Here is a 13,451-nt window from a genome sequence, read left to right as displayed (position 1 = left end):
TGGTCTCACGGGTCGAATTTTGTGAGACAGATCTCTTATTTGGGTCATCCATGAAAAAGTATTACTTTTTATGCTAAAAATATTATTTTTTATTGTGAATATCGGTCCTCAATAATTCAATTTTGGGACACTAATTGAATTTTGCAAAAAACAAACTAACAACTTAGAAAAAAAAAATTCTCATTGAAATTAAAATACCAAAAAAAAGTCGAAAACTTATAGCTTATCTACCACTAATATTTTAAATTTAGGTGAAATCTTGAGTTTGAAATCCAATTTTAACAAACTTATCCACCTAATAGAAAACAATAAAAATTCTTTTTCATTTCTAAATATCATAAAATATATTTTAATAAATTTATAACTTACCCACCAAAATCACGATATTTCGATCACTTTGGAAAATTTAAAAATTCTCAGATTATCTATATAAATTACAAATATGTTTAATATGTTGTATCATTATTTTTCTTTAAAAAAACAAAAAACTCACACATTATCTTAGCAATATTACAAATAATAACAAAATAATCACATGTTCTTAATACAATTGTTGGTAGTTTTATTTGAGAATGAACTAAAATATAAAAAAAGTTGCCCACGAAAAAGCAACTATAATCACACAATGCTTGCAATGTAATATTAATATAAATGCAAAAACTCTTGTGAGACGGTCTCACAGGTCAATTTTGTGAAACAAATATTCTATATGGATCTTCAAAAAAAAAATATTATTTTTTATGTCAAATATATTAATTTTAATTGTAAATATGAACATGATTGATCCGTCTCACGAATAAAGATCTGTGAGACCGTCTTATGAAATACCTACTCTAATATAAAATATTTAGCAGATATATCAAAATCATAAGATATTATTAGCATAGATTTACGTGATTTCTTTTAAATGGTAGGTCCACTTGATTTTTTTTTGTTGGGACCAAAGCATTAAATGATTTTGTAATGTGTATTTTGACAATCTATTAAATTGTAATAATAAACAAAGATTACGAGAATCCGAAAACAGCTATAAATTCTTCGGATTGAAGGTGTTTTGCTCACAATAATTTATTCTAAACACAAGTTAGAGATTTATATTAGATTAATTTTTCGATCGTTATCGATTACTGAATTATGATGACTCGACTTGGGAGATCATTCACACAGCGTTAAAGGACGATGCTAACTACATCCGTTCGCGTCCACGTGTTCAATGGATCATCATCTGATTGATAAAAATTATTAACGGTAATTTCATGATTCACGATTCAGCTTCATTAACATATTTATCAATGTATTTAATCCACGATCAGATAACACATTTTATAATTCGCACCAAAAGGTCGTCAACCACTTCAGCAGGAGCACGATCAGGCACTGAAAGACGGAGAAAAACGGACGTGAAGATTCGGTTGATAATAATTGTTAACGATGATTTCATGATTTTTCGATAAAAATTATATAGAGCACGATCAGGCACTGAAAGACGGAGAAAAACGGACGTGAAGATTCGGTTGATAATAATTGTTAACGATGATTTCATGATTTTTCGATAAAAATTATATAGACATATAGTGAAATAGCAGCACCTAATTTATGAAATCACTAATTGTGTGATCCTCCCATAACAAAAATGGCACATGAACATATTTGCATGACCTAACGCTGTCACAGCAGCAGTTGAGCCAAGAAGTGAAATGGCGACTACTGCTGCGTTGTACGGTGAAATGGGAAATTTACCCTCTTAGATTCTCAAACTGACGCAAGAAAAAAAAAGTCAATTTTGCGAACGAAAAAAACCTCAATTTTCTGTGGGAATCCATGGCATTTTCGAGTAGTGGTGCTCCTTTTCACAAGCTCAGAGACCCACCACCCACCAACTCCAACCGTTGGATCCATCGAATTTCGATATCTTGACCCTCCGCTTCTCCCGGCGCGACTTCCAATGACCTTTTTTTCAACCACCTGCTGCATCTCTTTCCGGGTTTTAATGCAGAAAGCCAGACAAAATCCAGAGACTCCAAGAAAGTCTTTACAGTCTTTTTCTTCTTTATTTTTTACTGAATTCTTTTACTGCCCCCATCATTTATTTTTGCATCATCAGTCAGTGCTTGCCTGCTTGGGCCACTCTCGTTGTTATTGAGCCAATTTACTCACATTTCGGTGGATACATCTGAGGTTTTCTGGGTTTCATTTATGGCTACTCGATATACTGAAAACCTCCTCCATTGCTGGAATTGGTTTTCTTCCCGGGATTTTCAGTTTTCAGTTACGATTTGATGGACCCATTAATCTATTTTTTGTGATTACTGGTTCTTATGTTACTGATTTTTTTTTTCTGATCAAGGATCATTGGGATTTTTAATGATTATTTTTTGTTTTTTATTTTGTAGGGGAAGGTGAGAAAAACTGGGATTGAGCACTGGTTTTTTTTCTTCTGAATTTGGTAATTTTTTGTTCTGCTTTCAGTGTTTTCTGTTTGGGAGCGTTTTAGGTAATGCATATTTTCCCCAGTTGGTAATCCAGGGAAAACGCAGGGATGAAAGTGCTGCTATTTATCTTTAAAGGGAAAGTTTAATTAATAATTTGCCTCTCATTAATGTCAGCATTCATCAGCATACATATATGGTCTGAATGCATATGTTTTCACTTATTTCTAGTGAAAAAAATAATAGTGTCCATCTCTATACTCTTGTTTCAAGACTTTTTTCTGTGACTTGTGTATGCCTAAGATATTGCAAATTTAAGCAAAAACAGAATACGTGATGTCTAAATATGAGAGCCATTGGTTCTTGAAATACATGTATTTTGTAGGAATGGTGTCAGTGCACAGAATTCGGAGCAGAGGGCAGGGGTGACCCGGGCCGAGTAGGAGCAATTTAATGTAATGGGGTGACAAGATTGAATTTTCAGAAAACTTACATTATTACTTTGGATATAGTTAAGAGACGGTGTGGACGCAAGATTTGATAGGGGGATGAAACTTGAATTTATTTTTTCCATTTGTGCATTCATCAGTTTTGAGTTATTTCTAACGTCCTAATAAATATTGTCTGAATTTTGAATTTGGTAAAATAGAATTTTACCTTTTATTTTTCATGGTGAATGGTCCTTCGATAGCTGGTGTTTCTATAATGACCACAATTTTTTAAAATGTGTACTCAGATACCTATAAAAGGAATCTGCTTGATAAGCAATTAGTTTACTTGTGTCACTCTGCTGGCCAAAAACTGCAGGTGGATAGTGCTGAAATCGCAGTTCTTTCGTTATGGAGATTGTGACGCACAGTGACGAAGGAATCTCGAAGAGGAAGAACATATATGAAAGCAACCATCCATTTGATCCAAATCGTATGTCTCATTTCTAGCCTATTTTTCCTTTGATATCTAATTCCCTACTCCATGATTTTTAATTATTTTTTTAAAATTGACGTCTTTGTGATTCTATAGCTTTTGAGGCATTTTGGTGTGATTCATGGCACCCTGTGGAGCGTTTAAAAGTTAGGGATGGAACTTTCTCAACGCATATTGTTTTCAACGGAAATGTAGTGGAAGAGGACATTCCAATGTCACATCTTCGTGTGAAGTCAAGAAAAGCGACATTGTTCGATTGCACGGCATTCTTAAGACAAGGAGTTGATATATGCGTGATCTGGACTCCTGGCAACTCAAATAATGAAGATGAGAAAAAAGATGTCGAGCCCGTAAGTACAATTTTTTCAATAGACGAGTGGTGTTATGTTGTTATCCTGATGTATATGTCACAGTCTAGAATTCAAATGCGCTTAGCTTTTTCAGAACGTGCAATATCATGGCAATGTTTGGTTTTATTTCTTGCAATTTCGAGTTTTGTATTTAAATGCTGTTTTGGAGTTTGTACAGAAGAATGGAATGTATTTTTCGTTTTGTTTTTTCAATGTGATATCTATTTTAAGTAGGTAATGTGGAATGTAAGGATACATGAGGTGATCGACGTGACAATCATATTTATTTTGTTTCTTGATTGTTTGTGAGGTACTTTCCAATTATAAAATATAATGTATAGACTTTTAGAATATAATATAACAATAGAAAAATTATGAGGTAGGATAAAAATTTGAATTGTATGTTCGAATATATGAAAATTCGATGAACTTATATTTTTGGGAGGTTATATTGAAGGATACATCTCTTGCCTCGGGGATATTTTTCGTGAAAATAGCTAGTCTCATTGCTCTATTCAAGTCACTGTTCTCTTTGTGGTGTAGGTCTGGATTGATGCGAAAATAAGGTCTATCCAGAGGAAGCCTCATGATACTGAGTGTACTTGCCAGTTCTATGTCAGCTTCTACATCGACCAAGGCCCGGATATCATTCTGGGAAACAAAAAACTTAGTAAAGAAACAAGGTTGTTGAATATTGATCAGATCTACGTTCTTCAGAAACTCGAACAGAAACCCTGCGATGTTAACTATTTTCGGTGGAGCTACACTGAGGACTGTTTTTCACTGCAGAGGGCTAAACTGTTTATAGGGAGATTCTTGACCGATATTTCATGGTTCCTTGTTACATCTATTCTGAAGCGAACGGCGTTTGACATAAGGTCTTTACTGAACCGCATTGTATACGAGATTTCTGAGCATAACCGGGAGAAAGATGAAAAGAATCCTCAGAGTCATTTTTATGTCTTGAATTTCAATGTGGACAATGAGATCTTGACCCCCGTAATTTTAAAATTTGATCCAGAAGCCCTTGATGACGGGTATGATGGACATGAAAATGAATCATTGTCTTCATATGATTTAACGGAGTTACGGAGGTCGAAACGTCGAATCATACAGCCAGATCGGTATATGGGACCTGGTGATCTTGATTATGACTTTGTGGGGACTAGGTTAGGCGAAAGCAAGAGGAAAAAGTATGATGTTTTCTCGGACGAAGATGAGTATGATGACATACCCCTAGCACTTTCGGTTCAGGCTGATGATGAATTTCAAAAACATGGTGGTGATGAAGATTGGGTTAGGTCTTATAAACGAAAGATGTATGGCAGTATGAAATCGAGTTTGTCTAAGCATCCTCGAAAAGAATTTGTAACCGTAAATAAGGGAGCTCAACGAGACCAACATGCCGTCACGCCCTCAGGCACAGCTGCAGAAAATGATTCAGATTTTGATGGTCAAGATTTTCCAAATTTCAAATTCCCCGAACACCAGACGAAAAATATAGGAGAAATGGTTTCAAAATACTTTGCAATGACTGATTCGACATCTGCACATAAGAAGAACACATTTGATTTTAACTTCAAGGAGGTGGAAAGTAGTCGTCGTGGGGGAGGGAAGGGCTCTCGTAAGCACTACCACAGGAGAAATAGTGATGCTGTTAGTTTAACGAGGGACTGTGTTTATGTAAGAGAAAGTATATATGATGTGAGAAGTTTTAGAAAGGGTTCGGCAAGTGCACAAATATGCCGAGAGTTGATCCGTAGATGCATGATCAACATAGATGAAACTCTCAAAAATGAACCAGAGCAGGTCCCTGTGGTTGATCATTGGAAAGAGTGTCAGTCGATGAAAGTACCGAATAACATAGAAAGAGAGGAGAAACCTGTAGCTAATAATGAAGAAGAAATCTCGGAAATCGACATGTTGTGGAAGGAAATGGAACTTGCGCTGGCATCATGGTTTCTCCTTGATGATAACGAGGTATAGTTTTACAACCTTGATTGGTGCTTGTACTAAACACATGTAAGTTGCTGTCAATGTTCGTTAAATTTTTTTACAGGATACTAATGCCCAATCTAGTCCTGAAGATAAAAAGTCGAGTGAGAAAAGCGAACACATCTGTGAACACGATTTCCGGCTTAATGAGGAAATCGGAACTGTTTGCCAATTGTGCGGATTTGTGGAGACTGAAATAAAGGATTTCTTACCACCATTTGTAAGTCAAGTTTGGATTTCGCATACCGCCTTGATGCCAACTTATTTATTACTGCCCTAGATTTGTTATAACATGTGTATGATGATTGGCTAATCGAAGCCGAATCATAAAAAATTGCTGTTTTAAAAATACTGCATGGTAAATTTCGTTTCAAGTAATTGTATCGAAACTTATTTCACATCCTCACTATTTGTTTTCCTCTTGCAGTCATCCACTGTACCCTTGAATTCAAACAAGGATCAAACTGCAGATGACGACGATTCAGAATGTAAAAGAAGTGAACATGGTGAACTAGATAAATTTTGCATTCCCGCTTCCTCGGTTACACTTTCGGTTGAATGCCAAGGAGAAAACAATGTGTGGGCCTTGATACCCGAGCTCCAACCTAAATTAAGGTTCCACCAAAAGAAAGCATTTGAATTCCTGTGGCGAAACATTGCTGGTTCTTTGGTGCCATCCCAAATGGAAAAGAAGAAAAAGAAAAGGGGTGGTTGTGTCATTTCCCACACTCCCGGAGCTGGTAAAACTTTGCTCATTATTGCTTTTCTTGTAAGCTACCTGAAATTGTTTCCAGGATCTCGGCCACTCGTCCTTGCACCAAAAACAACACTATATACATGGTATAAAGAAATAATAAAGTGGAAGGTACCGATCCCGGTTTATCAGATCCATGGTGGTCAAACATATAAAGGCGAAGTTTTGAAGCAGAGACTGAAGTTAGCTCCGGGCCTTCCTCACAATCAAGATGTGTTGCATGTTCTCGACTGCTTGGAAAAGATGCAGAAATGGCTTTCTCATCCGAGCATTCTACTAATGGGTTATACGTCTTTCTTAACATTGACTCGTGAAGATTCGCATTACGCCCATAGGAAATATATGGCTCAATTACTGAAGCAATGTCCCGGAATCTTGATACTTGACGAAGGGCATAATCCAAGGAGCACGAAATCGAGACTTAGGAAAGGGTTGATGAAGGTTAATACGAGGCTTCGTGTTTTGCTTTCGGGTACGCTGTTTCAGAATAATTTCGGTGAATATTTCAACACCCTTTGTTTGGCTAGACCGGTTTTTGTGAACGAGGTTTTGAGGGAGCTGGATCCCAAGTACGAGAAGAGAAATAAAGAGCGACAAACACAGTATTCTCTCGAAAACCGGGGAAGAAAGCTTCTGATCGATAAAATATCCAAGAAAATCGATTCGAATAAGGGAGAAGAAAGGGCTCAAGCTTTGAAGACTTTAAAGAAACTGACGAGTAAATTCATAGATGTTTATGAGGGAGGAAGCTCGGATGGACTCCCTGGTTTACAATGCTACACATTGATGATGAAATCCACCAGTCTTCAACAAGACATCTTGTTAAAACTTCAGAATCAAAGACCAGTGTACAAGGGATTTCCGTTGGAACTCGAGTTGTTAATAACTCTCGCAGCAATCCATCCTTGGTTGATAAAAACTACATTGTGCTCTCGTAAATATTGTAGCTCGGACGAGCTGGACGACCTTGAGCAATATAAGTTTGATATGAAGTCAGGTTCAAAGGTCCGATTTGTCATGAACCTCATTCCGCGATGCATAATGAGAAACGAAAAGGTGCTGATATTTTGCCACAATATTGCCCCAATCAACTTGTTTCTGCAGATATTCGAGAGGTTTTACGGGTGGCGTAAGGGTCGAGAAGTGCTAGTTCTCCAAGGCGACATCGAACTCTTTGAACGTGGTCGAGTAATGGACAAATTTGAAGAGCCAGGAGGGCCATCAAAAGTCATGCTCGCCTCGATAACAGCTTGTGCTGAAGGCATCAGTTTGACAGCTGCATCTCGGGTTATTTTACTTGATTCCGAATGGAACCCTTCGAAGAGCAAGCAAGCAATTGCTCGTGCTTTCCGACCCGGTCAGAATAAGGTCGTTTACGTATACCAGCTGTTGGCAACGGGGACGTTGGAAGAAGAAAAACACAGCCGGACGACTTGGAAGGAGTGGGTTTCAGATATGATCTTTAGTGAAGAACATGTCGAGGATCCATCCCATTGGCAAGCCCCGAAAATCGAGGATGAATTGCTGAGAGAAATCGTTGAGGAAGATAGAGCTGCTTTGTTTCATCGGATCATGAAGAATGAGAAAGCTTCGAATGTGATTAGAGGGAAAGGTAAGCTCAAGAAAATGTCAAAATGCAGTGACTGAGAGATTTATCATTTTGCAATAAACCGAACCCTTTATTAGTTTATCTAATGTTTTTTTTATGGGAAAAGATTGGAGAAATAACTCTTCTTTAAATTGTTTTTAAAAATATGAAATATATTTAGTTTTTTTTTTTGAATAAATATATTTATATTTGGCATGAAGAGAAGAAGAGGCTCATACGCTTTTCTTCCGTAACTATATCTTATATTTAGAAATATTTATTGAGTAAGTCTATTGTGAGACGGTCTCACGAATCTTCTGTGAGACGGGTCAACTCTACCGATATTCACAATAAAAAGTAATACTATTAACATAAAAAGTAATATTTTTTCATGGATGACTCAAATAAGAGACTTGTATCACAAAATATGACTCGTGAGATCTCACACAAGTTTTTGTCATATTTATTTTGTTGAAAAATAGTAAAACTAAACTTATTATTTGAAATAAAAATATATTATACATAAACATTAACAAATAATCTTGTTACGAGAGTTGTTATACTTGAGTCTTAAATCCAAGACTTCAATCAGAACTCGAGATGTTAATGTTGTTTAATTTTATGATAGACGACGTTTATGTCAAAGAATTATGTCAATATCAAATCGATCAAGAAAATAGTTTTGAATATTGTTTTTTAAGGTTCAATTTTCCGAACGAAAAACAAATAACAAGTTTTTCGATTTTGATTCTAATTTCGAGACCAAATTAAGGCGAGTCTAACAATACATATGAACGTCGAATGTGGTACTTGTCTGGATTAGAGGTGGATTTTATATATTTACATTATTTATATTTATTAGAAAAAGAAAATATAAAATTTAGACGAATTAATTCAATGTTATTAATGAAAAATATTCCATTTAAATTTTGTAATAAAATATTAAAAGAATATTTACCAGTGATTAATACTAACTTTAATTACAACATAATATAGTTTGTTAATAAAATGTTTAGTATTACTACCTCTTGAGTTAAATGTATATCACTTAAATTGAGTTAAATATTTCTCTGATACAATTATTTTATTTTTAAATAAAAACATTTCTAGAAAACATTACCAAAAAAAAAAAAAAAAACCGTAAAATCCGAGGTATAATACCTCGGAGACTCGGAGTCGAAAGTGAATCCGGGAATTTTTTCCTTGGATTGTTACAAATATATAATTTCCCACATTTTGTCGTAGTTTCGATTTTTTTTTCCATTTTTGTAATAGTTAATTTAATTTATAAACCCTTAAAAGTTGAATCCTCATATATATATATTGGATATGTATTTTAAATGAATTTTTAGTTAAAGTGTTCTTACACAAAGATTAAAATGTGTTTGGAAGTACAATAATTCTATGTATGTCATCGTTGATCTTCCCGCCAGAACAATTCTTGCACAGCTTCATGTCCAGCATCTCCAATTATTACTGTACATTACTGAAGCAATGCTGCGAAATTCAGAGTGTAAAACAAGCGAAAAGACTCCATTGTCGAATGATCAAATCCCTGATAAACCCAGAAACCTTTTTGCTGAACAACCTCATCAATGCTTATTATAAGCTCGAAGAGATTAAATATGCCCGCCACGTGTTTGATAAAATTTCCAGGCCAAACCTATTCTCGTGGAACACCATTCTTTCCGCTTACTCGAAGTCTGGGGACATTGGAAAAATGGAAGAGATGTTTGGTTTGATCCCAAGAAAAGATGGGGTTTCCTGGAACTTGATTATTTCGGGGTATATAAAGTGTGGATTGAGTGAGAAAGCGTTGGAGACTTATAAACTAATGCTAAGACACGGGTTTGAGTATCTGAATAGAATTACATTTTCCACAGTAATTGTAATGCTGTCGAACAAGGGCTGGTTTGGTTTGGGTGGGGTTGTTCACGGGCAGGTAGTGAAATGCGGATTCAATTCGTACGTATTTTTGGGGAGTCCATTGGTGGATATGTATGCAAAATGTGGTTTAATTTGTGAGGCAAAACGTGTGTTTGATGAGATACAAGAGAGGAATGTGGTCTTGTATAATACAATGCTTATGGGTTTTTTAAGGTGTGGATTGTTGGAAGAGTCAGAAGTTTTATTCCGATGTATGCCTGAGAAGGATTCGATTTCCTGGACAACAATGATTACGGGATTAACACAGAATGGGATGGACAGAGAAGCCATGGATTTATTCCGAGAAATGAGGTTGAAGGGATTCGACATGGATCAGTTTACTTTTGGAAGCATTTTAACTGCTTGTGGAGGTCTTTCGGCTTCAAGAGAAGGGAAACAGATTCATGCTTATGTGAACAGAACTGATCATCTGGATAATATTTTTGTTGCCAGTGCCCTTCTTGATATGTATTCAAAGTGTAGAAACATCAAATATGCAGAGCTATTGTTTAGGAAGATGGGATCCAAGAATGTTGTTTCTTGGACTGCTATGTTGGTAGGATATGGTCAGAATGGATACAGTGAGGATGCTGTTCGGATATTTTGTGAGATGCAAAGAAATAACATTGAACATGACGATTTCACTTTAGGCAGTGTGATAAGTTCTTGTGCCAGCCTTGCCAGCTTGGAAGAAGGAGCTCAGTTTCATGTTCAAGCACTAGTCTCAGGATTGATTTCCTTTACTACAGTCTCCAATGCTCTTGTGACGCTGTATGGCAAATGTGGGAACATAGAAGAGTCCAAACAATTGTTTGATGAAATGAAATGGAGGGATGAAGTATCTTGGACTGCCTTGGTATCAGGCTATGCGCAGTTTGGGAAAGCCACTGAAACGATTGATTTGTTTGAGAATATGTTGACTCATGGTCTGCAACCAGATGGAGTTACTTTTATTGGAGTTCTTTCTGCATGTGCTAGGGCAGGATCTGTGGAGAAAGGTCTCCAATATTTTTCATTAATGACAGAAAAGTATGGGATTAGGCCCTTTCTTGATCATTATACTTGTATGATTGATCTATACAGTCGAGCTGGACGATTAGAAGAAGCGAAGAACTTTATTCTTCAAATGCCTTGCTCTCCTGATGCGATTGGTTGGGCTACATTACTGAGCTCATGCAGAAATCGTGGAAATTTGGAAATAGGTAAATGGTCAGCGGAATCTCTTCTCAAACTAGATCCACAGAACCCCGCTGGATATGTATTGCTTGCCAGCATATATGCAGCTAAAGGCAAATGGGACGAGGTGTCGCAGATTAGAAAAGGAATGAGAGATAAAGGTGTTAGAAAGGAGCCAGGATGTAGTTGGATCAAATATAACAAGAAGGTGCACATTTTTTCTGCTGATGACAAGTCAAGCCCGTTTTCTGATCAGATATATGAAAAGCTGGAAAATTTGAATGATAGAATGACAGAGGAAGGATACGTGCCAGATATGAGGTCTGTTTTGCACGATGTAGAGGAATCCGAGAAATTAAAGATGCTGAACCATCATAGTGAAAAGCTTGCTATTGCATTTGGTTTAATTTTTATCCCTCCTGGACTACCCATAAAAGTAGTGAAAAACCTTCGCGTATGTAATGACTGCCACAACGCGACTAAAATCATATCAAAGATCACAGAAAGAGAAATACTTGTAAGAGATGCTGTACGGTTCCATTTATTCAAAGATGGAAAATGTTCTTGTGGAGACTTTTGGTAGTGGAACTTAATCGTATTTTAAAAGGTGTCTGGGATCATATGTGCAATAGTTATCCGCATCATTTAAGTCAGAATAAGAAAAGGTAGCCTTTTCTGAACTGATGTTGAGGTTGGAGATACAGGTGTGTTTTTATTAGTATTAACGTTTTGGTTATTGATCGCCGTTTCTTTTAAATTTATCATGTTTCTTAGTACTTATTCGGATTTTGATTTAGTAATGCGGGGTCTGGTAGATTACTGCTTTGGGGACATGGCTTGATGAAGGACATATAAAACTCAACAACTATATTCGTTTCTTGTTGTAAACGTTTATATACCTGTTTTCATCTGGTGTATAATTTTTAGCTGTTTGGTATACATTCATTTGGTTTTTGTTTATTTGGTCTAGACAAAACATCTTAATGTTTAATGAAAACTTTGTTCTTAAAATCAAGATTGATTATCTGGGAAGAGAGGAAAAGAGTAGGGGAAAAAGGAAATGCAGGTAACTTCCTGATCCATACCAATGTACTTTCTGATGCAAGATCTTTTTCTCCCCTATGAAATCTTCACTTGGAATGCAGTCCTGCAATTTATTGGTTAAGTACAGTGTTTTAAGCTCTTAAACTATAAATTAGATTTTTTGGGTGGATTCCGATTCGTTCAATCATTGAGTCTTGTGCTGCAAGATTCTAATGGCTAGTTTTGTTCCTGCAGATTCATTATGATTCAACTCCACATTAGCAGTTTTGCCGGTGATATGGCACTGGGCTGGTGCTCTAGCTATCTCCGAGATACCTGCAGTTGACAAGCAAACGTAGAGAGAGCGCTGAAAGTATTGCCAAATGAGAATTTTCCGATGATCAAGTAAAAAAACTGGGTTTTCTAAGATAAGGGGTTTTTGCAAGTATGCTGATTAATGTAAATGAGACATATCTAACTATTTAAACAAACTGGTAGCAATATCTCAGATTTTCTGGGATAATAACTACCTATGTCAGGTGGCGATCAGTTGAGCAATGAGTTGTCCCTCTCAGTCAACCTGTTGATTCCCCTGCGGTGTGGGATATTTTCAGCAGTCTCAGCAAGTTAGCTGCCATCTTTTATTGTTAGGAATTTGGTGACTCTTTGGCAAGATCGGCACTTGGGGATCAGGTAGAAGGAGCCTGCTAGGTGTGAGGTCGACTGGTCATTAACCATACTTTATTCTTAACGGAGTGATCGGTGATCCATCCCCAGGTGTCGAGAAAAGAGAAAGAAGGAGATGACCTAGCTGATGTGTTATGTGGCGGCACCCAGCTGTGTCAGGGTATCAGCTGGCATTTCTGTTTCTTTCTTCGTATTACCATAGGCATTGTTGCTGTTAGTGATCAAAGGGCTCCATTACAGTGCTCACACTAGTTCAGTCAGCAATCTGAATGGTAAATCTTAGCATAAACAAGTCGTTTTACAAACTTTTTAGACCCACTGATATAGGCAGAAAGCTTGTTCGTTGTGCTTGCAATATGATATCATTGCAACTCATTTATGTTGTTTTCGGATGTGTAAATTTTGTTCCCAGCTTTTAGAGTTCGTTTGGTTGGAAAAGGGACGGACCAACAAAAGTTATTTTAAAATAAAACTTAAAAAAATACTTTTTGAGAAGCTAGAAATTATGAATTTCAAGATCAATTTCTACTTCTGTTTAAAAACAAAAACAAAATCACGACATTTATTTAATTATAATATATGCTTCAACTTTTTTTTAA

General features: G+C 36.3%; 2 protein-coding genes across 3 annotated transcripts; both read left to right on the top strand.

Annotated features, from left to right (window-relative positions):
• Positions 1-1,653: 1,653 nt before the first annotated feature.
• Positions 1,654-8,230, top strand: LOC140982546 (SNF2 domain-containing protein CLASSY 1-like). The gene is made up of 7 exons (XM_073449101.1): positions 1,654-2,268; positions 2,394-2,446; positions 3,237-3,350; positions 3,450-3,703; positions 4,247-5,683; positions 5,763-5,918; positions 6,126-8,230. The coding sequence occupies exons 3-7, from the start codon at positions 3,269-3,271 to the stop codon at positions 8,097-8,099; spliced, it is 3,903 nt and encodes a 1,300-aa protein (XP_073305202.1). The 5' UTR covers positions 1,654-2,268; positions 2,394-2,446; positions 3,237-3,268; the 3' UTR covers positions 8,100-8,230.
• Positions 8,231-9,358: 1,128 nt separating this feature from the next.
• LOC140983403 (putative pentatricopeptide repeat-containing protein At1g68930) lies at positions 9,359-13,290 on the top strand. Of its 2 annotated transcripts, none has more exons than XM_073450449.1 (2): positions 9,359-11,846; positions 12,421-13,290. In XM_073450449.1, the coding sequence occupies exon 1, from the start codon at positions 9,449-9,451 to the stop codon at positions 11,723-11,725; it is 2,277 nt and encodes a 758-aa protein (XP_073306550.1). In that variant the 5' UTR covers positions 9,359-9,448; the 3' UTR covers positions 11,726-11,846; positions 12,421-13,290. The 2 variants fall into 2 exon arrangements, with proteins under 2 accessions (XP_073306550.1, XP_073306551.1); XM_073450450.1 differs by lacking the exon at positions 12,421-13,290 and adding an exon at positions 12,159-12,414.
• The last annotated feature ends 161 nt before the right edge of the window (positions 13,291-13,451 follow it).

This window comes from Primulina huaijiensis, chromosome 8 (assembly GCF_012295235.1).
Source record: "Primulina huaijiensis isolate GDHJ02 chromosome 8, ASM1229523v2, whole genome shotgun sequence".
NCBI classification, from domain to species: domain Eukaryota; kingdom Viridiplantae; phylum Streptophyta; class Magnoliopsida; order Lamiales; family Gesneriaceae; genus Primulina; species Primulina huaijiensis.
Note: the sequence above shows the minus strand (reverse complement) of the source record. Positions and strands in the feature narration are given on the sequence as shown.